This window comes from Bombus vancouverensis, chromosome 2, assembly GCF_051014615.1.
Source record: "Bombus vancouverensis nearcticus chromosome 2, iyBomVanc1_principal, whole genome shotgun sequence".
NCBI lineage: Eukaryota > Metazoa > Arthropoda > Insecta > Hymenoptera > Apidae > Bombus > Bombus vancouverensis.
The window spans coordinates 20,776,701-20,798,301 of NC_134912.1; the positions used below are offsets into that span (position 1 = coordinate 20,776,701).

A 21,601-nucleotide genomic window follows, 5' to 3' on the forward strand; every position below is an offset into this window, starting at 1 on the left:
TGCATCGGAACGTTATGCGAACCCTGGCAAACTTACTTCTTATCGATTCAATGGAGTGCGATCAAACGAAAATAAAAACAGCAACGGAGTAACAGATAGCTCTAGTTTGGACAAAGTACGATCTACGCTCAAACGTTTGAAAACAGCCATTTCCTTATCTCATTTTCCATTTAAAACGACAGAAGTTTAACGCGAAACGTTATATGCGTAACTTATTGTACCGAAATGAATCGCGCACGTGATACTAACGTGGAACGCGTCTGAAAACACTCGACAGAATCGGTGTTGCTGTTGCTTAAAAGCCATGTTCCTAAGCAAATAGGTACAATGATATTTATACGATACGCTCGACGGCCAATCGACCATGTATCAAATATACGTGTACCATAGTATCGGTAATATTCTTGTTCGGAAAAGAAAAGGCAAAGTAGTTGCTTGTATCGATTTTTTCAAATTAATCGACGTTACGAGATCGCTTCAAACGGATCGTCCAATTGTACGCATCGACTAATTGCGAACTTTAAACTTCTCGGCTAATTTAGCGTTCCTTCGTGTAATTATTATTATTATTATTATTATTATTATTATTGTTATTGTATTATTGTTATTATTATTATTAAAAATCGTTGCACGCAAACTACAGCGATACGAGAGACAATTAATTAAATCATCTGTCCAAGTCGAAATGCAATGTTGTAATATACTTTGATGAAATATTACTTGATTTTTTTATTCGACACACAATTCGACCAACGCTACGACTCGAATGCTTCGTAATATTTACAACATTCACCGACGAAAATTATCATATAATCTATTGGAGTTTCCTTTGAGGTACGTTCACAAAAAATCGTTATTACAAGTAATCGTCGCACAAGTATGTAAGCATACGTGACGTCACCTTCGGTTAACTTTCAATCGCAAACGCTTCTTTTTTCGAGTCGATGTGTTTTCATAATATTCATCTAAATTTCACAGATTACACAATTTTCCAACCTATTTACGGCGTTAACGCGCACGTATTCTTGTTTGCTCAGGGCATCAAACATTTGCTGCATCGAAGGCATCTCGTGGCTATTGTTTTATTTTATTTAACACTCTTTTCAAAATAAATAAATCGCGATTACTTGGTTCGTTTACTCAGTAGCATTGGACGCCAGAGTATCTCTATCGGTGTCAGAGTATCTGAACTCGACAGCAACAACCGTCTCTCTCCCTCCTCTCATCCCTTCTGTATCTCGTTCTATTCTTTACTCTTCTCCTACAGTTTTCCTTCCCTACTCGTTCTTCGATTCTCCTATCCTCCGATGATTCCCAAGTTCCTAGCCACCGTTTCTTTCACACGATTCGCGCGCGCATACACACGAATACGACGCATCCTCTATATTACACTTGCACACCTTCTTCACCTTCTGTTCTTTGTTTTCGTTTCTACCGGTGCAAAAAATAGTGTTGCTATTATACTTTTTACTTGGTGTTTCCTGCATTTAAAAACTGTCGCACTTCATAAATCTAAGCACTCTGTATCGTAAAGTTATACATCGAAGTGTGTTCGTTTCGTATGACGTAAGGCTACTCGCGCTTCGAGCATCAGAGCGTGGAGCACCGACCGTGCACCTTATCAACGTCCAGTTAAGAAGCAATTGTACGGAGAATCGTGGCATCCTCGTTCACAGAATCAAAGGTAAAACACCTTTGAGATACAACGATGATCGTTTTACCCAACCTTTTTTCTAGCTCGTAATCCGTTTCTAGACACGACACTCGCACGAATGAAATACTTGCTTCGCATGACGCGAAGCGTTACGATCGTTTCGTGCTCCACACTCGTACGCTGGAGGTGTTCGCCGACAAAGACACACGAAACTAACGCCTCGTAAACACATACATATACGTGCAGCAACATCGCGTTGCGTGAATTTCGTTAACGGATATACGCCGGATCGTACTAGGAAGGAGCAGATAACTTTGATACAAGTACTATCAGCCGGTACGCGATACGTCTCGAGCGTGCGCACATACGTACGTACTTTCGTACGTTACCACCTTAAGGTTATTTATTTAGAAGTTTTCTATCTTATTTATCATTAGTACTATTACTAACGCGGTGCCCTGGCTGTCGGTAAACTACATAATGTATAGCTATACTTATATAGCTAAATAAATTAAATATATGCATATAGCTATATTTGAAATGAAACTACATTCATCGACTGAGATTGTGTTATGCACCATGCACGTGGTTCTTTTCCCCTCCGTGTGCAATAGATTTTGCATAATCCAATCGCTAGTGCTACATACTCGGGCACCAACCTCTCAAACGACATTACGATCCAGTTCGATAGCAAATGCAAATTAATTAACGATTACTCGAGCGAATCGGAAGTAAACGTTATTTCTCGTTTAAAATTCAATGTAAAATGGAAATAGATAACAAAAAAAAAAAGAAAAAAAATAGGCAAAAAAGAAAAAGAGAGAAAGAGAGAAAAGGATGATCGCGGAAACCTGGCACATCCCTGTGTAATTGTTTCCATTTCAATCAATGTAAAATTACTATAAAAGATATATGTATGTACATCGATCACTAAATTACATCGATTAGCGTTTCCTTTCTCTTGTTCCATTACTAACTATGGTTTACCCAGCGTCGCCTTCTGTAGTTTTTGGGTTGGGCTGCGCGTGTGTATACGTGTTAGGAACCTTAATAAGGCAACGAAGGAGCCCTGAATTTTACGAATGTATCCGTTATTTTCCGTTTTTACATTGTTTAAGCTGCTTTTAAAGCTTTACAATTTTCATAATGCTCAGGCACGAACAAAACCGTTTGTTAATTTTCTCTAAGAAAGAGACCCGGTACCTTGTATGATTCTCCTTCTGTATGCCCTTTATTCTCTATACATCGTAATTCTTCTCTTATCCAATTAGTTAATTAACTGCAATACATTTTATTTAATGATACATCATATGTTGATACAAAAAACTACAAAGCACAAAAATTACGCAAAAGCTTGTGCCACGATACCTACACATCGTAATTGGATTATTCCAAATTACAGCATTTCATAGCGAAAATATACAATTACATGTAAATAACAAATTAAAAAATGTTCGTCGTACACCGATACAAATTTCCGAATATTCGTGCGAGATGCTATTGATCGATATAAAATCTGAACTATCTAACAAAATCTACGAGATTAAACACATGATCGATCCTGTTGAATATTTCACCAATTGTTTTTCGTGCAATTTCGTGCAATTTCCTGCACACTATCCAGACAAAAGCTCTCAAAAAATATATAAATATAAAATACCTTTTTTATACCAACGAATATTTAAAGTTTTTGAACGAAACGTAAGCATAATCGGACAGAATACAACATTCGTAAAGTTCAGTAATCATTAACAGACAAAACGGCAATTTTTGTACAAAACTTTTAAACAATATTATATCACAGTACTAGCTATAAATACAACGTTTAAAAGAGAGCTGAAAACGAGAGCTAAAGCAGTGCTTCGTTAGACAGAGAAAAGACATCGACCGAAACCCTATACAAAGATTATACACATTCTGCGAGAATCACGGGGGACCGAGGCTCCATCTTTACTCCTACCATTAATGTTTTTACTATAAAAAGAAAGATAGAGAAAGAGAGGAGGGAGGAAGGGAGAGAAAGAGATCTTATTATGCTACGCATCGAAGATCGGATGGAAACAGTATTCACGATAGAACGAAAAACAAACGTGTTTTATAATTGCGACATCGCTAAAAACGTTACAGTGCGCATGAAAATATTTCGGTTCTTCCTTATCACATGTGCAACGATTTTTGCACCTGCTCGTCTCCGGAATATTTATCACTCCGTTCCTTTTTTTTTTTTTTTTGTCCTTTGTCCTAAAACAACACGACCGTTTTTATCGTCTTTGTCATGTTCTTCCTTGTCCTTCTACCTCTTCTTTCTTTTCTTCTTCTTCTTCTTTCGCATTTTCATACGATAACGTGTATCTATGTACGTACGTCGTGACTATTTCTCATCCCGTATGTACATGTAAAAGCGTCTGACTGCCGATGATTGACTGGACCGTATTCAGAAGATAAAACGAATCAACCATCCGTTCGAGATGCCGTTGATGACATCGGAGGGTACGGGTTATGTACCAAGGCCGGAATTCCAGTTGCGTCAGGCTGCTGACTGGTCGAAACCGAGCAAGAAATAGAGTGTTGCTATTTCTTGGTTGGCGTGCCCCGTTGCGTCAAACCTTCGAATCGTTTGAACGTGTAATTAATGAATACCCAGTCCTTGTATATTACCTCCCCATCTTGAGGCATTGGCGCGGATGCTGTAATCGGCGAAAAAAAAAAAAGAATAGATGGAGAAAATTACATTCGAATTTACGTTACCGGGTAAGTAATCGTACCGCTCTTTACTTCCTCCTGGAATTGGAACAATAGTACGTCGTCATAAATGTTTAGTATACTTACGTATCTCCAATTTCACGTCGGGAAATTCGTCGAAATTGGAAGTATCGTCGATAGAACGTACTTCGACTGGAATTGCTGCTGGCCTTTCTCTGATATGTTCCCAATCGACGCCACGGAAGAAAGGGGCTAGTTTAAGTTCTTCTATACCTCTTTGCGCACCTATGGGTCGTTTTAGAAGAAGGATCGTATGAGTCGTTCAACTACTACATAGCGAAGAGTATTTTATCGACGTTTGAACATAGTATATCAAATATTAACCTAATCTTCTATCGGCTTCGCAACAAAACCTGATTATGGTATCTTTAGCTTCCTCGCTAATGGGAACTTCTGGCGGAAAAACCAAGGTTTCCCTCCAATTCATAACCTTCCGGTAAGTTTCTTGGGGATTTTCACTGCAGAATGGAGGATATCCTGAAGCAAAGATGAAAGTTATCGACAAAATTCTGCAGAAAACATGGAAAACAAGCGGTATACGCGTTCTTCTGGCTAAAATCGGGAATATCGTGCATTTACTGGAGCAGAAACTTCAGTACCTATGAGCATCTCGTACATGATAACTCCCAAGGACCAACAGTCACAAGCAGGTCCATAACCTGTTTGTAAAAATACTTCCGGAGCTATGTAATCGGGTGTTCCTACTGTACTATAAGCCAAAGCTCTCCTATTTCTTTTCCAGCTCTCTGCTCTTCTTTTACTATCCATCGCGCCGCCGCTTCCGCTTCCGCACGATGTCACTGTAACAAAACGGTTAAACGGTGGTACTTTGAATAAGAAGAATAAGAATAAGAAGAAAGGGAAAGGTAGAAAAAGAGGCGTACTGAAATCCGAAGGCTTTGCTTGACTGAGATCTCTGTAGAAATCGGTTCTATGGGACTTTTTCAGACCCGTACATAATCCAAAATCAGAGAGTTTTATATGACCTCGTGCGTCCAATAACAGATTGTCCGGTTTGATATCTCTGTAAAAAGGGATATTATACCGGTAAGTCTCCAGGTACATCGCTTCGAATCGTTACTTCCATTAGTTTTCGTAACTCTGCATTTTACCTATGAATAAATCCCAGTTTATGTATAGAGTCGATCGCTAACGCTGTCTCCGAGATATAAAATTGCGTGCACTCTTCGGAAAGCGTATCTTTCTTCATCAGCAACGTCATCATGTCACCTACAAGAACACGCGTATTTCGATGATTTTGTCCTTTCTTATAAATATACGTGGACAAGGTGCAACGATCGGGACACTAGTTGTAATTTAACGTAAAGTAGGAAATGGTTGCGAATATTTGTCGTAATCGAATTATGTAATGAAATCAAGGAGCGTGTACGTGTACGTTTCGTAGCAATAATTTGTAAGAAAGAGAAGGCAACGAACAAATAACAAGTAAAAGTGTACACTAGCGCGAAAGCTATAATTGAAATGAAAGCTTACCGCCTGGAAGAAACTCCATGATTAAATACAAATTTATAGGATCTTGAAAGCTATAATACATTTTTACGACCCATTGATGATCCGCTTCCACCAGGACGTCTCTTTCCGCCCTGACGTGCGCCACTTGCTCTTTTTCCAGCATGTCGGCTTTTCTTAAAATTTTCATCGCATATACGTGTCCGGTATCCTTCTTTTGCACGAGTCGTACCTATTCGATACACAACGACAACAAGATTACAGAGATTATCTTTAAAAATCGTTGGCATTCTACGCGTTTCTTTTAGAGAGTAACCGTTTTTCGATCACGGTAACATTTCAATTAATTTATCATGCAGCTTTCTGCAACGCAAATTTACCTCTCCGAAAGCACCTCTGCCGATAACTTTGAGAGGCTCGAAATCTTCGACGCCAAGTCGGGAACGTTTCAAACGAAGAAATTCAGTTTCTTTCTGAGCATGCTGCAACCGTTTCTCCTGCTTCTGTTGTTCCGACAGACCCTCGTCTTTCAACGATTCCTCTAATTTCGCGAGCCTTTGCTTTCGCTCGATGTGCTGAGCTATCAGATTACTGTAGTAATTCTCCAACGTTACCTAAAGCCAAAAACACATAAATGTCGATAGGAAAAGCAAACTATCCACGTACGTACGTACATGGTTCGCATGTACCGAAAAATGGGTTAAACAATCTCTTACTAGGGCAATGTAAATGAAAATGCCACGGCTAGCGTGCGCGTTTTTCGTACAGATATCTGTACGCATCGTTCAAACGTTAATTTACAACCGTTTGAAATTTACTTACGCAAGGATAAGAAATACGACGAATGAAAAACGAAAAGCGAGATTGTCAGTGAGAGAAAGAAAGAAATTACCTTGGCCTTTGTAGCTTTGTCCAATGTATGGCCGCTGAAACGGATCGTGCTCTCTGTGGCCGCCATCTCCAGCACCCCTGTAATACATGCAAAAGGAGGTCACTGAGTGCCGCACACCGATCTCCAGAAGCGAGGTCTCGTGCCGTGACAATGACACAAATCCTTTCGCACCGAAACCCTTCGATCTAGTTAAAAACGGTAATGCGAAGGGACCAACGACCGAAACTTCAAAATTTCCTCCATTTATCGCACGATCGTCGGTCGTTGTCTCGTAAGATATCTTCCCAAAAGTTTATTTATAGAGCTACATCGAAAGGCGCTGTAGTCTGGAATCGATACGATTGACGGATATCGGTAAAGAGACACGTAGGAATAATCGGTTCGTGCACCGTGCGTCGAATATCGGCCGTCTCGAAAGCAACACGAACGTTCTCTCGCGTAGAGCAAAAGTTGACTAGCCTTGGAGTTTATTAAATAATGGCTGCGGTGAATGATCGTGCAACGTTCGGTCGAGACAGTGTTTGCGTACTGCAGTCACGGAATCGAAAATCTGTTTCTCAGCGGATAGCGCGACATCGATTAATATCCTTCGTATCGGATGCTTTCGATGATGTCACCTAACTCTAACAGCGATATCGAAGAAGCTGAGAAATGCCGAGTAACTTGGCGCGTTAAAAGGTTCGAACGTGGAGTCGGGGGAACTGGCCGCGGTACTTGAAACAACGTTGATACGTTTTCGTTCTTCGTTTCACTCGACCAAGTGGTTTATACTTACTGGGAGAACAACGTCGCTGCTCCCTTACGATTCCGCGAATACGAGGACCATTTTACCGGAGATACGAGAACGAACACAGACGCGGAGATACGAATACGAAATCGAATCGAAGAAATATATGTGCCGAGATATAGCGAAGAGATCGAACGGCACGATTCGCCAGCTTCGCGTACGTCTCCGGTACACTCGTCCTCAAGGTATATTTCGCGATTCGATCCTCGCACAACTAGGGAGTAGGTACAATGACGTCACGCGCTGATTACATTACGGTCTGCAAGGCCGCATTAAACTATTCTAGAAGCCATACTTTGCGCGTCTCTTGCGTTCAGTCTGCAAATAAAGGGTAACATAAGACACGCGAACAACGTTCTTCTTGCACCGTTCTCTACGCTACCCGACTCTTCGTTCCGACTTTTGTAATTAATCTCGTGTTCTCTCGCCGCTTGGAATACTAAGAAAATCTTTCGATCGCCGACACTGACTCACTCGTCTTATCTTCGATAATTCTTCTTTAAAATCCGATAAAATTACGACTCGTTTCGACGATATTTGAAACAATTTCGAAAATCACTGGATACATTTATCGCGATACGATGCGGAGAACGATTACGATCGATTGTAAGATGCGGATCAAAGATACGCAACGCCGTTGATCGTACGGCTTCTCTTCGACACTGGTTGCGTAAAACGCGTACCGTCAGTGTTTTCGTTACTAGCCGGTCTCCTCTGTTGTTTCGGCGTTGCGCGGTCGAAGAGTTCGCGACTATTTTGATAAGGGTAATTTCGTTTCCTTCTTTCGCCAAAATCGTTCGTGACATCGAGACGACCTTACTGCTGCGAAATAGCGATCGAGCAACGTAGATATCATTGAGAATCGAACTGACTCGAACCGCTGAATTGGAAACGGCAAACGGCACGATGATAAATAACCTGTGCACTGATAAATAATACAATAGATTCGCGGACAAACGCCGACGTTTCAAAAACTTTCGAGGGAAAGCGTTTCCCGTTTCGATCGCTGCACGGACGATACTTAATACTCGTTAACGTTAGGAAACTATCGTACGAGAAACCGCGATGTAACGAATAAACAGGCACATTGCCAAAATGAATCGTAACAGAAACAGAATAGAGCATAGAGTAAAACCATCGGAACTTTGGATATTACGTGCACAACGTCGTTGAACTTCGGTTAGAAATCGTGTGAAAGCGAGAACGTTGATTGCATCTTGCTATAACGACCTTCGATCGAGTCGAATGTAGTTTTAACTATCAGCAACGCCACTAACTATATATGTAGATACATTCACCTTTTCAGCTATGTACTTTGCCATATTTCTTTACATTGTATCGAGTACTGTGCGCGAAACGTGTTTGGAAGCGTGACGTTGTAATCCTATAAGGAAACCGATAAAAATGTGAATTAATTACTTATTTCCTTGCTAAACTGTCCTTTCCCTATCTCGTGCGTCGATGATTCTTTTGCAAATTGAACGATCGTCGAAACGGCCTTCTACTTTACAGCAACGTTTAATCAGGGAATCAAAGCTTTCGAATTTTTGCTAGTCGAAGGCTTACGACGACTAAAGCCCCTGATATCACGCGCGCGAAGAAATTACGAGGCAGAAATTATGGTGGTGTACGTGGCACACGGCGAGTTATCGACAAATATCGCCGGCATTATCGAATAAAGTTAACGTATCATCGCAGATGCTCTTACGTTTAGACCGTGCCACTTACTCTCGGAAACGCGCGTGCACGTATCAACAAAACGCTGTCTCACTAATATCCGAGATGTTCTGCCTGGTCTTCTTTCCTTTCGAATTTCTTCCGTATCGCGATACACCATCGAAATTCCATTCTTTGGAAATTGGGTTAGAATCGATCTTCCGTTTACAGTTCGATAAAACGAAATGTTACGCGTAGAACACAAATTGGAGAGTATTTTTATAGAAAGTATCGACGACGGAACGCAACATCTCGAAACATCTCGCAACAAGCGTACGAGTATGCGCGTGATGCGAGAAACTGGACGTGTTCGAGTAAGAACATGGAGTAACGCTGCGAGCCGTCTACCGCATTACCGCAAGTTGGCGTAAGTGGGCGAGCATCGAGGTTTTTCGACCGGAAACGCTTGCCAAAGCATTTCGGATAAAAATCTAAAAATTTCCTCGTAACTTTGCCTTTGAGGCGTAACGCTTTCACGAATAGGTTTAAACAATTCTAACAGCCGTGACGATTGTTTTTAACGCCATTTTCGGAAATTGATCGACGAACGAACGATGTCGTCGAACGAATTATTTTCATTCTTCGAAAGTAACAACGACTATAACGTTAACGACGAGGATTGAATCTGATCGACGCTGATCGACTATCGCGGACAAAGAGAAACCGTTTAGAGGTAGGAAGCGAAACGCAGGTGAGATAATACGCAAGAATAAGCGTAAGTTTATTCAGCCTCAAGGGCTATTGTAATATTCGTTCGATAACGTCGATGTCGTAATATTTAACTTGAAATTACTCTGAAATTGCTTTGAACATCAAGTTCGTCTTTTGTTCGCGAATCGCAGATGTATCGATCGCAGCGATCAAACTCGAGAAAGGCAGAGAGAAAAGAGAAAGGGGAAAGGAATGCGCGTTTTGTATTGCTACGCGTCCATAATTACTCGGAGCGTTTATTATATTTTTATCCAGTTCTGACGATAATTCGCGTAAACTACGGCGGAAAAAGGGAAACACGGGAAAACGGGACAACCAAGAAAAAAGCGCTATGTCGGGGAACGGCGAAGGACTAAAGATTAGCTGTATGTATGTGTCGCGTGCACATACGTATCACGCGTTACGCTACGAACATACCAACTATCGAGAGCATGAGTCACGTATGCGTAGGCGTCGATGGTAATGGTGCTTATCGTCGTCAGCACTTTTAAAGATTATTTACATTCGACGACCGTGTAAATAACGAAGGCGATCGAGCACCTTCTTCCTTAGCGCACACGTACGCTACTATGGCGAGTAATTGCGGAAAACCGATTTCTTTTTACGTGATCGACGGTTACGGCGTTCAAACGGCATGCATTTTCAAACACCTCACGTTTTCGCGACGGTGAACGAACGGGTAATGCCCGCCATAAAAATCCTGTGTAGATATTCTTCGAGACACTTGCAATTCCGATCATTCCTGTTTGCAAGATGCTACGAAAATTATCTATGTCGATACGCGCGATTCTATACGCTGATCACTGACGCGTACGATACTTTACTTTCGTCTCTTCTTTTCAACGCCGTCAGAACTCGCGTTTTTCCTTCTCCTTTCTTCCAAACTCTCGTTTATCTTCGCGATTTGCTCCGAACTAGCCGCTCCATGTTTTCTACCGATATTTTCTTCCTATCCATTTTCATTTTTTTCCATTTCGTCGCTACCGACACTCGCCGATTCAAACCTTTTTCATAATTCATCGTCATTTTCTCTGTTCTCGATTCCTAAGACCCGATTCGAATTATCTTTTACTCTTTATACCTTTCGTTTGAAACTTCTTTCCTTTTTATTTTCTTTCGCTATCTTCAAAGACGAAACTTCGGAGTAAGAAAAACATTCTCACGATGGTTGATCGTACTTTCTCATCGTACGCATTTACGCGATGTGAAGTTTCGTAAAACGAGGCGCGTTAATTGCGTGGAAAGGCCGTATAATTTTAACCAACGATAATTCCCTGTAAATATACAATTACGAATATCTGCTAAGAGATAAAAGCGCCGCTATAATTTATTCGCTATGATTGGTTTGAAAGACCAAGGAATGTTCGCGACCGACGTCACAGTTATATACAACGAATCTAAAAAGCAGTAGCAGTACCTAAATTTATCTCGAGGATACACGCGGCGACCGCTCGGTGCAGCATTGATCGATACTTTGCTACTAAATTCGACAAGATTTCGTTGAAGATTTCTTTTTCGATACCGCTCCATGCGCTCCAAAAAATATCTCCAAATATAACGCGTATACAACTAACGTAGAAACATAGAAAAAGATTAACAAGAAATGTCGTTATTAAATTTAATTCGACGTTTATTCGTAACGATTCCGTCGATTTTCTACATAGAATCGTTCAGCAATCGATACGGTTATACGTACGTACGTATGTATACAGGGTGGTTTTGGTAACCGGTGGTACAAGCGGAAAGGGGGTGATTCTACGCGAAAAAAGAAGTGGAAAATATAGAATAAATTAGAATAAATTAGAACGGGACGTGATAAAGTGCACGCGTACCGAGCGAAAATTCAAAGTCGATTTTCTCGAAAACAAAGCCTCGAACGAAAAATTTTTATTCTATATTTTCGACTTCTTTTTTCGCGTAGAATCACCCTCTTTCCGCTTGTACCACCGGTTAACAACCACCCTGTACAATCTTGACCGAAGGAAAATCGAAGCAAGACGACTTTGTGCTCGCTTCGGAGCAGGTATATGTGCTCTAAGTGGCTATGTTCGATCATGGTATATACCGATCGAATTAAATACGAAATACGATTGTTTAGGTCGATATGCATGTACATACATTCTTTGTATGCAGTTGCTTTATACGAACTTGGTAAAACGTTGTTATTCCGCTTGAAGCTATCGCGCGATCGAGCAAATAATTCAGAACGATGTCGCGAATCGACCGGAATTGACCAATTAACAATTAGACAGTACGTATTCGTCAGTAACCTGAGTAGTCAATTTTTTATCGTTTAATAAGTTTTATCGTCTATGTATCGATTTTCTTCGAGCAACGCCAAACGAGAATTCATCGCGTGGTATAGCGGAATTAAACAAACGGTACATTCACCTACAAAGCCGAACAACCATACGATTTTCTGAGAAGAGACCCTTTCCGAAGCCCGATTCTTGATTCCGCTTCTTTTCAAACGTGAATTAGATTAGAAGCATCGTTTATTTTCGCGATATCGAACAAACGTACCGGTGAAAGAAGACTAGCCTGATCTACGTTCCTGACGCGGCCTATATCCTTGCTCGATTGGAAACGAGAGGTCAACGTAGCTCTAGGCGAAACACGATCGAACGATCGCTTTCTTTCGAACAATATTCTTAAAAAGCCGTGCTTATTTTCAGCTATCGCCAGCAAGTGCACGCGTACGAACGTCAAAACTGTCGTACTTGTACGAGCAATAGGCTCGTTCGAAGAAGTTCGTCGTTTTGCGATGTAAGATATTTTTATAAATATTTCCACTGCTCCGCGCTCTTTCAAACTTAACACGTATATCGCACAATTTATAACGGTTTATACGCGATCGATTCTAGCCGAACGTATCGGCCAAATATGTATATACAAAATTTGAGTCTTTTCTTTTCCTCTTCTTTTCAGTGACTCTCGCATTTGCATTTTTCAACATTTGCCAATTTTACCGACAGACCGAAATGGTTTGATCGTTGCTCTTGTATCTGTAGCGCGAGTAGTCGTAAACGATCGATATCGATTCGATCGCTTTATCCGGGTAAAAACAGTCTCGCATCGGTTCCATGCAGAGGCGTAGCTCGAGGAAAAGCTTTTACTTTGAGGAACGTCTCTTTACGAATAACGTCTCTTTGATAGTCAGCGGAGACGACCTTTGAGAAAAATAACATCTTCGTTCGATCCGAATAGTCGCGAGATACAAGCGATTTCTCTCAGGTGTGTAAGCGTGTTTCGTTCTCCATGAATAAACATTGGTTAGAATTTAAAAAAAAAACCGTCTCAACGCGCTACGGCCTCTTGTTATTTGTTGAAAAAAGAAACGAAAAATATCGAAGGTTACAGTTGACGTTACTCACTTTCCGCAGGCTAGAATTTGATTTTATTGTACGATGGTTTCGAAAAGCATCAGCTACGTATATACTAACGTACCAAAACCGACGAGACCACTCGTAGAATAATAAATCGTAGGAATGGTGGAATGGCTGAAAGAACAACAATGGTCGTAGCGCTTGTATATATCACATGTATGTATATCTGTGTCACGCGGATGCCCGAGCCTGAGTCATTCGCTCCCGTTCGCTCGCTCGAGAGTTCGTTGCTCATCGTGGCTTCGTACCATGCCCCGGTCCCGTCCCGTGCTCTTTCACCTACTAACGGTTGGTTTACCGTTCTTCGACTCTTACCGAACGCACCACTCTACACGAGCCGCGCTTGCACATCAAAAGGCCCGATCGAACCGACCATCGTTCTTCTTCTCCGCTGGGGATACTCGTGCAAATCGAAACGAATGTTTCCGGTTCGAGGAAGACGTTTGCAAGGAAATGCAGAAAATCGAGTCGACTCGCGGAAAGAACGAGTCGCTGCGAAGCGCAACTTCTACCAAACTCGTGGACGTTTGTTTATAGTTTCGAGTTCGGCGTTTGTTCGTGTTTTACGTCAGAGCGGCAGGCGCGTTCAACGAGTTTTACGAGGACGCGTTGTCGCTATTTTAGGTATGCGCGGTATTAGTCGATGCGCAATAAAACCGTCACTTTACGCACTCAAAATAAATCGCAGTTCGAACCATCGTTCGAGATACCGTATCCAAGAGTCGTCGGCTACAACGGTTCGTCCGAATTCCAAGACACGTGAAACGATAATCGCGCATAGTTGGAGAGCAACGAATAACCAAACTTTCAAATAGTTCTATAATTACGAAACGTTTCGCGAATGCTCGAAATATATCGCGTGCCACTTTGTTCGATGGCTATGATTATGTATACGTAACGTTTCGTTCGGTTCTTTCCTCGGTTGCCTCGAAGAACGCGGACTTTGTGAGACGATTGTCGAGAGTTCCTGGAAGACGGTGTCAGTCAGTCACGATTCACGATTCTCGACACGACGACGACTCATCGACTAACTCGACGACTTACCGTCGTAGAAATATTGTAACATTACGTAAAAGAGAACGCTAGTGTCGAGCTTAAACGATGTACGTCGCGATCAGAAGAAAAAAGTAGGAAACAACGAAGCAACGCGTGCACTTTGACGCAAGTTAGAACGAGGTAGATCGTAAAGGAAGTTAAAAGAAATTCGTACTTTCCTTGTTATCGTTGGCGAAGCGGTTTCACGCGACTGCGCATCATTCGACTCGTCTTTGGTGTTGGTCAGCTACGAATATCGCGTGGTCGACGTGGTATCCAATTTTAGCGGGTTTCGTCAAGACCGTGGAACACGTAGACGTTGGAACGGCTACGAAAACGCATCGAACAAAAGAATGCACTTTTCTTCGTGTTCTCGTCCCCAAGGATCGACGAAACGACGACGACAACGACGACGACGGCGGCGACGACGGTGACGACAAGGAACCACCGAACGACGGATGCCCACTTCCAACTCCGACTATACCACGACCACGCGACCTGCTCGTCATTCGAGCTTCTCTCCAAAAACACGGCAGAAAGAAGAGCGCGACGGTTCGAACCGTACGAGACAAACGCAATGAAACGCGTCACACAAGTGCCAACCGGCGACTCCCGATCTCTTTCTCTCGTCTCCTTCTCTCTATGCCCGCCGAGATCCTATACGTACACTATACACAACGTACAACCCAAGAGAAACTTCGTCCAGAAAACACTAGCACGATCGGAGGGGAGGGGGATCGAAGTAGGAGGAGAAGACCGAAAGTGCGCGTGACTACCTCGACCACGAACTACGAACTACGAACCACGAACCACGGACTGCGAACTACGAACCACGGACTGCGAACCACGAACCACGGACTACGGACTGCGAATCACGGATCACGGATCACGGATCACGGACCACGGACCATGGACTGCGGATTACGGACCACGGACCGTGACGAGACGATCTAGCCAGCCTACCCTCGTCACCTGATCACAGTTACCCACTTGTGCGCTACCGACGTCTCGGTATTTTCAACCCCGCCGTCGTCGTGTACTCATTATTTCTTTGTCTCTTTCCTTCCGCTCTCTATACAAGTATAATCAAACCCAAACGTTCACCGTCCAACCAATCTTTCCAATTTAATTTCTTGGTTAACGGCACCGATAGGATTATCGATTAACGCGTTGATCGACGAACCTTCCGCTGATATCGGTTTCTAAGGGTGGGTAGGGGGGGTGTCCTCTGAAACGTCCACATCTTTGTTCACGCGGCACTTTCCGTAAGAAAATTCAACGCAAAACAATACGTCGGTGGTATGCGAGTACTCTAGCGAATGCTACAAACGTTATACGAAGACATTTGTTAAAAACTTATTTCTTCGTTTAATCTTGTAAATCTGTTTTGCAGATGAAGAGTTTACGCGAGTAATGGTAGGCAGATTAACAAAAGATATAGCGGGACGGTACAGTGCGACGCGGCGCTCACATTGCCCTCTATCTAAGTACATATAATACATCGTCCACCTCTTCACGTGGGAATATTGATTTCGCCGCGTCAGCTGCTCGCTCAGTTGCTCGACTTTGCTTGCCTATTCGTCGACCGTTCGTCCTCCGTTGTTCGCCGCGAACGCGCGCGCGTTTACTCGCCGCTTGCCCAATCTAATTCGTACACTTGTTCTACCACTTTATACGTTAATTTGCATTGCTCATCTACCACGTGTTTCCCACCTCGCAAACGTCACGCGATTATCGTTCGTTTAACGAGCCTGTTTCTATGTCACGATCAATTATTACCTTTTACAAAAAACAGGATTTTCACTTTTTTTAATATTTACCGTACATGCGAATATTTCAACCGTACGAAACGTTCTAAAATGTATCGTTGATTTACATTTTTAACGTGGCGATTCTTCGTATTTAATTTTAGGGATCATCGACGTTACCTAACCTTTACTTATATTTTCCTATGGAGAAAACAGATTGATTTTCAAATACATTGTGGAAAATAACCTGTAAAACACGTGTGGAGCCCTGGTCCGAGGTCAAGCGTGAATCATCTTTCGTGATTCAACGAGTAAAATGAAAAATTATTGGTAATCGCCATCACGTGGAACCAATTAATTTTAATAACGATTTATACAAGGTTATATAACATTACTAGCGCATTAACTGCATGTTAACGACGGTGAAAACACTTTCTCCTTTAATTCCAGAGTTATTCCTTTTTTTCAACATATTTTTTGGAGATTAATTTGGATGAATGCAAAGAATAAGGGAAACGATCAACGAGAGAAAGATTTTATCTTTTAATTTCATCGAAATCGTGTTAAAATAACGCGATGTTATAGCATGTGTCGTAATTCTTGTTCTTAATCGCGACATTCTCCAAGAAGTCCTTCGATCGTAGTTTCCAACTTTTCTCGATAATTTTGTCGGAATAATAAATATAGAGACAATATAACGAAGAAATTATGCGTTCCTTCGACGATTTCTCTTACCGTATAATCGAAGAACAAGATTCCGACACTGGTAAATTTTCTAAATTTTGTAATTTACCGGCCATTCTCCCGCTCCAAATTTACACGAATAACGATACTAACCTGAAACATAAAAAAAGATCATACGTAATGATAACTTTATTTACGTATATATGTATGTGTCTGTGCGTGTGCATATCGGCATACCGGCGTATTTTAAATCGGTACAAAATCAAAATTTGACATATCGAGTTTATTGCGGCGTGTCCCGAGTTTTCCTCGATTCCTTTTTGACATACTTATAGGGTCAGACGCACAAATATAGACGCACAAAATGGAAAGAGGGAGAGGTTAGAAAATGAGAAGTTAGGTGACATAGGCAACGAAGGAAACGTTACATAGCGAGAGGAAGTGTTTTGGCTACCGCTAGTAGCTCGTCCTATATTTCCGATATGAATATATTACAAGAAGTAGCATAGTGTTATTTCGTCGGACCATTCTTTCACACTGTCCATTCGTGAGTATGATCAATTTTGACATTTTTAAAGATAACGATTTACGATCGTAATCGTTGTTTAAAGAAATGAAAAATGACGTCGAATTTTGTCTTATTTATCGATAGAAAAATTTGCTCGTACGGTAAAATTCTCTTTTCTCTATTCGGTAGCTGTGTTGCCACGGTAACAGCCTAGATTCGAGAGGTTGGGAGATGCGAACCCACAGAGCAGAGACAAAGGGTAGCGCGTGCGCTCATTCGTTGGTCCGCCTACATATTTGTACATCTACACGCTTATACACGTACACGGATACTGGTAAAATCTGTCCAGAAGAAGAACAGAAGAGAAAGAAGAAGAGAACCATTGTCGCTCGATCGTGTCCTTTTGTTACATATTTCCGGTAGCAGGGCTTACAACGGACGTAAACAATCCATTGAAATATACGGGAATGTTCCCGTCTTTGTACACGCGTATAGCCGACCAGTTCCGATTTAACAAAGTCGACGAACACTCGACCAATTTCCTTTCCCTGAAAACATACTTGTCGCGCGACTATTCATTTTCAATTTGTGTTCGGCTAATAATTTCCGCGTTCTCGTATCGGATCGCTTTTCGAACATTTGTTGCCTACTGCGATCGATGAAAACCAGGTCACGCTTTTCCTCGTATCAAGAAGACAGGTAAAGTCAAACGAGGCCATTCGTCCTCGTAATCACGCACGAACAATCTTGCTAACGTTTTACTTTAAATAGCCAACATTAACAAATTTAAACGACCGCTTGCATATTTATCGCATAATCGACGCGATATATTCGCAACACATATTACTTTAAACAAGAGACTTTGGAAAATATATTACGGCGCATGTCGTGCTTAATGTAAAGAGAATTCAAAGTTCAAAGATCGTACCACGTGTAATTCCTTGCGCAAAATATTGTAACCTCGCTGATCGTGCAACGTTTCTCCAGGTATTACTTGTATATCGTTCAACGGATAGAAAGTTTGATTACTTGATAAAATACCGTAAAACAAGAACTAGTCGGTTTCGCGTCAGTTAACGCCGATTCTTCTAGATACATATTTTTCCAGATTTTGCAAACGTATTTTCTCGAAAAGCATTCGAAAAGTGCACGTAGGAATTTCGAGAAATTATCGCAAGATTAGTGAAAGGCGACTATTGTAAGATTTCGAAAGAAGATTTCACTTTTAATTCTACATTACGTACGATACGAAACGAGAAGAGGCGAGAATAAACGAAAGAAGGGAATGGCTACTTGATATCGTCTAATGTAAATAAAGTACGAATACAATCGTAACAGTGCCTAAACAGTAAATATGAAATATTCGAAATTTTTTAAATTTCTACTCCTTTCTTTATCGTTCTCATATTTTGAATACTTAACCTTGAAACTGATATACATATTGATATTTTCACTGATGCTTGACCAACGAAAAAAGTGGGATTATCGCAAGAATTTCGAGCGTGACCCGACCTTGTCCTAAATTTCATTGCTCCTGAGCCTTTCGAGAATTCAGCAAACCAGCTCCCTCTAGCTAGGGCAGTGTTTTTCAAACTGCAGGATGTGACTCATTGGAAGGTTGTAAAATCGATACAGTAGTTTATATAATATACACGCGCGCGCGCGCGCACTACAATAAAATTATCTGCCTATAATACGGCAAAGAACGAATGATCGAAGAAAATATTACGAAATGAAATTGATCAGAAAATCATGAAACGTACGTAAGAGATATTTTATTTGAAAGATTATCAATATTTACTTTGTACTATTTAGAGGATTTCGTTGATATGAAATCGAGACTCGAGAGAAACAATTTGAAATTAGGAAAGATTCGAATATATAGGTACGATAGCAAGATCGAAATGAAACGAAAACGCGGACAAATAAGAAATTAAATTTCCAACGATTTTAATTGATTCGGGCGTATGCATATGACACGCGTAGAACGCATTTCAGTAGATTAGCAAGCAATGGATAGCTACAGCGATGGAAAGTGAAAGTACCTCCGTCTAGCGACCAACGTTTCGTTTCCATGTACTTTATTCGACCTGCTATGATACAACGTATCTTTGTATTATACGTAATAATATCGTTACGCGAAACACTTGCTCGGTTAAAGCAGACGATCTAGCAAGAGGTAACAACGAACAGTTACAAACAGTTTAAAACTCGTATGTCTAACGATTTTTAGAATTTATCGTAGTTGGTACCGTTAAAAACCGATTATTAAAAGCCGTTATCGAAGATACGCGGCAAAGCTATAGGTAACTCGCGTATTTTCAAACACGGCACGATAACCGTTAAAAGTATCGGACTCGTTACGCATAGGATAATGATATGATTCATACTCGTTGGTTAAACTGACCCGAAAGATAAGACTTGGCACAGGTAATGTAGCTGCACATTTGTCCTATCTTCGTCCACACAGTCTTGAACAATTCCGAATTGTACATTGATAATTGGTAACAAATCGTAGATTCCTTCTCGATCGTTTCACTTGGTCACCGTTTCCCGCGATTCAAACACATGCGCAACCTTTCGAGCGTACCGTGTCGCCTCGCACAACACTTGATCTTTTACTTGGCGATATTTGTTCTTTTCGACTGCATAATTTCTTTCTAGCAACAGTTGTGTAAGCTCCTTACCTGATTTACGTAACGTTTACGCGTTATCGAGGAAAGCCTCCATAACGCAAAAACGTCGAATAGAAATCAAACCTACCGAGGGTTGGATATCGACAAATTCCTCTTTTTCTCTAATTTCAACGAATAAAAAAGCCCGATAAACGTTTGTCGACGATGTAATTGCAGCGTATATAATAATAAATCTCAAACTACTTTATCGAGAGATCGTCGGTCGAGTTATCGAACGACGTTAAAAGAAAGCGCAAACGTTACAGATCTTGCTCGAACAACGTTGTAACGATACTTGTAACGTTGCAGTCGATTCCTATAAATAAGTAATTATTATCCTTGACTCTTTATTAGCTTCTGCTCATCGACACGACCTTCGCACCCGCGATTGATTACGTCACAGAAAATGTACGATCGCGCACACGATACTTACATACTTCCCTTTACCAACGCCAACGTGTTTATTTGCGCGTTCCGTTCGATCTTTCCATCCTCAAACGTGGAAGAAAAAGAAAGGTAAAGACGAGTCGCATCGTATAGCAGAGTATGTCAGTTGTATCTCTATCCATCAAGTTACATCAATTTCTTACGCGCCAGAGATTGAAAGAAGAACGTCTTTTTATTCGAGTACGCGGATGCGTATATCGAAGTTAACGAAATCCTTTTTCTCGCAACTTACTCGTATTCGCGTTAACTGTTCGCTTTAAAAGAGCTTTACGCAGATATAGGCATCGTAGTGCGAACTAAAAACCACTATTTCCGTATTCGCCAAGGTTACGTTGTTAAAGATAAAAGCTAAACCAACGGAAACTTCCTGCTTCGATGCAATATCGATAATCGACGGCTAATTCGAACGTTATCGAGCACGCCAAAATTATCGTTGTTCAACCTTAGCAGCACGATAATATTTCTCGCAAATATGCATAGATCAGCAGCGAAAATGTTAAAATACCAAATTACGCAGCCAATTCTTTTAACGCTTGTTCCACGTTGCATATTTATATATACATTATATTAAACATTTAGTCGTTAATTAGCATCTATTGCGAAGTAGCATTCGTCGCGCAAGTAGCTTATTTCCTTTTGTGAAAAAATTCAGCAAAAACGATGTAACTGCAACCGATCAGCTGATTTCGCGATTAAGAAATATTTGCCGCTTTGTTCCTTCGATTACACGTATAAATTTTGCCAGTGTCGCTCGTCTTTTCCTTATTATCGAAAGCCATTTAAAACTTCTACAACGAACTGTCATATAAATGTTCACTTTTACGCACGAGTCGTAAATTCTTAAATCCGTAAGTAAAGTTTTCTGTGAAAAATTTCAGGACAATCGTAAGATCGAATTTATAAGGAGAAGAGTAACGTCGCAGAGTTACTTCACAAAAAAAAAGATTCGCTCGAGAAGAAAAATTTGGTCGCGATAGTACGAGTGGCAAAAATGATCGAGCATCGAGAAGAAAGCAAAAGCGCAGAGCTGTGTGTCACTGACACGCGGACGCGAACACGACTGCGACGCGGCGGCGAAACGATCCAGAGAATCGAAAGAGAAGCTACGAGTCAACTGCGTGACGC

The 21,601-nt window shown here is 41.2% G+C and overlaps 1 protein-coding gene across 14 annotated transcripts in view; it reads right to left on the minus strand.

The window, feature by feature from the left end:
* Nucleotides 1-3,729: 3,729 nt before the first annotated feature.
* trc (Serine/threonine-protein kinase tricornered) overlaps nucleotides 3,730-21,601 on the minus strand; it is a 40,024-nt gene continuing 22,152 nt past the window's right edge. For 7 of the 14 annotated variants that reach the window (XM_033340537.2, XM_033340540.2, XM_033340535.2 and 4 more), the window contains 9 exons: nucleotides 6,780-6,856; nucleotides 6,268-6,501; nucleotides 5,912-6,119; nucleotides 5,530-5,647; nucleotides 5,302-5,441; nucleotides 5,017-5,217; nucleotides 4,742-4,894; nucleotides 4,484-4,642; nucleotides 3,730-4,341 (listed from right to left, as the gene is read on the minus strand). In XM_033340537.2, the coding sequence (XP_033196428.1) occupies nucleotides 4,226-4,341; nucleotides 4,484-4,642; nucleotides 4,742-4,894; nucleotides 5,017-5,217; nucleotides 5,302-5,441; nucleotides 5,530-5,647; nucleotides 5,912-6,119; nucleotides 6,268-6,501; nucleotides 6,780-6,856 (1,406 nt within the window). In that variant the 3' untranslated portion in view covers nucleotides 3,730-4,225. Of the gene's footprint in view, nucleotides 4,342-4,483; nucleotides 4,643-4,741; nucleotides 4,895-5,016; nucleotides 5,218-5,301; nucleotides 5,442-5,529; nucleotides 5,648-5,911; nucleotides 6,120-6,267; nucleotides 6,502-6,779; nucleotides 6,857-9,294; nucleotides 9,464-14,589; nucleotides 15,053-16,897; nucleotides 16,923-19,399; nucleotides 19,446-19,761; nucleotides 20,042-20,117; nucleotides 20,346-20,462; nucleotides 21,572-21,601 lie in introns of those variants that run through there. The other 7 variants (XM_033340539.2, XM_076625926.1, XM_076625962.1 and 4 more) reach the window with 7 other exon arrangements.